The sequence below is a fragment of the Cannabis sativa genome, chromosome 6 (assembly GCF_029168945.1).
Source record: "Cannabis sativa cultivar Pink pepper isolate KNU-18-1 chromosome 6, ASM2916894v1, whole genome shotgun sequence".
NCBI classification, from domain to species: Eukaryota; Viridiplantae; Streptophyta; class Magnoliopsida; order Rosales; family Cannabaceae; genus Cannabis; species Cannabis sativa.
The window spans coordinates 63,116,156-63,118,796 of NC_083606.1; the positions used below are offsets into that span (position 1 = coordinate 63,116,156).

A 2,641-nucleotide genomic window follows, 5' to 3' on the forward strand; every position below is an offset into this window, starting at 1 on the left:
CGTTTGGTCAAGCTCGAAGGAGATCATCCTTTACTTACTATTCTCCAGATAGAAGCTATAAATTCTATGTTTATGTTAGCGCTCCCACTCAATCGCACTACCGTGTTCCCAAAATGTACGTATCACCCTGACCTAAAAGTAGGCTTAACTAACAAATCAAAGAACACGAATAGCCTCCTGAGATTGAGCCTAATCATAACAGGATTAAGATCATTTGATCTAGGATCAACTAGGCGATATTGACTTGAATAGATATTACGGTAAGTTTAATAAATCTAAGTCAAAGTTCAATATCGGTCCCTTCCGATGCATACTCCATACATCCAACCTGAGCTTTACTTTAACCAATGCTCTGGAAAGAACATAGCATTTCTCCAAATGCAAGTAAACTCTGTTGTAGATTATCATATCAGTAAAACCCTATGTCTAATAAATCTAGGAAACTTTATTCACATAGTCATGTTTACTTTCCAATGTGTTGACAACACAATAAACAGGATCAAGTATGTGAAAAGGGTTTCAGATGAATTCATACATTATGTACATATAATCATGAAATAAAGCATGTGAACCATGCAACATTAAATGTTATTTCTGATCTATATTAATAAGTAAATCTGATTATATTGAAATGAGTTTTATTTAGGGCATAAAACCCAACAGTCCATCCAATGGCTCTCTTGTGTTTCCTTAGAACCCTCAACAACTTGTCTGTCTCTATAGAAGAAAGGGAAGCTGACACAATGATAGGAAGTGTCTTATTCTCTCCCAAATATTCGTACCTCAAGTGATCTGGTTAGAATTTTAATTCTAGTTCAGGTGGCTTTTCAATAGATGGAGCTGACTTTGTTGGGATGACTCCTAACTCTTCATAATGTTTTCAATTCAATGGTTCATAAGAGTCAAGCCACATGGTATATTTGTTTACTTCTTTACCATCTTGTTCCACCACCTCCTCTTGCACAAAAGTCAGATTAAGAGGGTCATCACTGTGCTCCTTTGACTCTACCAACTTGTCCACCACGTCAGTTGAAAAAAAATTGTCACTAGCTGTAGGATAAGTCATTGTCTTGAGTACGTTAAATACGACTTCATCTCCTTGAACTCTAAGCTTCAACTCTCCCTTTTGGACATCGATCAATGCTTTCCATGTTGCCAAGAAAGGTCTCCCCAAGATGATAGGGATATTCTTGTCTTCTTCCATGTTGAGGACTATAAAATTAGCAGGGAATATAAATTTGTCCACCTTAACAAGGACATCTTCTATTACTCCTCTTGGATGGGCTAAAGACCGATTAGCTAGCTGCAATGTAACAGTTGTAGGTTTTGCTTCTCCAAGCTGTAACCCCTTGAGTACTGAGAAAGGCATAACGTTGATACTAGCCCCTAGATCACATAATGCATGTATCTTTTCAATAGTCCCAATAGTGCAAGGTATAGTAAAACTCCCATGATCTTTCAGTTTCGAAGGAAGTTTCTTTTGAAGAATTTCACTACACTCCTCTGTTAGAGCTACAGTCTCAAATTCTTCCATCTTTCTTTTCTTAGACAAAATCTTCTTCAAGAATTTGACGTAGCTTGACATTTGTTCAAGGGCTTCTGCAAAAGGAATATTGATATGCAGCTTTTTGAATACTTCAAGAAACTTACTAAACTGCTTATCCATGTTATTCTTGCGCAGTCTCTGAGGATAGGGAATCTTTATGTGATGGTTGATACTAATAGGAGGAGAAGTTTCTTTTTGTTGAAGACCATCAGTAGTCTTCTTCTTTTTTGGTGTAGGTGCTGGTTGATCATCTTCTTCATTCTCAGGCTTGTCTTTGCTTAGACCAGCATAATTCTTACCACTTCTCAAGGTAATTGCCTTACAGTTCTCTTTTGGATTGACTTCAGTAGTACTAGGCAAGTTACCTTGAGCCATGTTAGTGTTTTGAGAGGCCAACTGCTCCACTTTGTTTCTAAGACCTCAATGAATGACTTAATCTATGTCATGAATTGCATAAACGCATCTTTCTGAGAATCAGACCCTCCACTAGAAGCTTGTTGTTGGTGAAACTGTTGGCTTTGCTGCGATTGATTTTTCTAAGGGTAGAAGTCTTGTTGTTCCTGATTAGGAAACTGTTTTTGGAAACTCTGCCGACGAACCCCTTGGTTGAAACCATAATTATTCTGGTAGTTTGTAATGGCTTGGGCTTGCTCCATTGACAAACTGTCTACATCTATAGGGCAGGTGTCAGTGGTATGAGGTCCTCCACACAGCTTGCAGACAACTTGAGCTTATTTGGCTTGTGCAGTTACCAGCTTTGTTAATGCCTCTACCTGGGCTGTCAACTTAGTTATTGCATCAACTTCATACATTCTTGCGACCTTTTTAGTTGGGCCTCCCTCTGTTGACCAATGTTGATTAGTTATGGCCATCTCTTCGAGTAATTCAAATGTCTCATTAGCACTTTTTCTCATAAAAGCCCCACCAGTTGCGGCATCTACAAGTGTTCGGGTGTTGTTCAATAGTCCAGTATAGAAGTTATGCACTTATAACCACTTTTTAATCCCATGGTTCAGACACTTTCTCAATAAATTCTTGAATCTCTCACAGGCTTTATAAAGAGATTCGTTGTCATGCTGAGTGAAGTTGTTGATT

The 2,641-nt window shown here is 38.2% G+C and overlaps 1 protein-coding gene across 1 annotated transcript; it reads right to left on the minus strand.

The window, feature by feature from the left end:
- Positions 1-880: 880 nt before the first annotated feature.
- LOC115695387 (uncharacterized) lies at positions 881-1,921 on the minus strand. The gene has a single exon (XM_030622453.1). It carries the CDS (start codon positions 1,919-1,921, stop codon positions 881-883), a length of 1,041 nt encoding a protein of 346 aa, XP_030478313.1.
- Between the last annotated feature and the right edge of the window lie 720 nt (positions 1,922-2,641).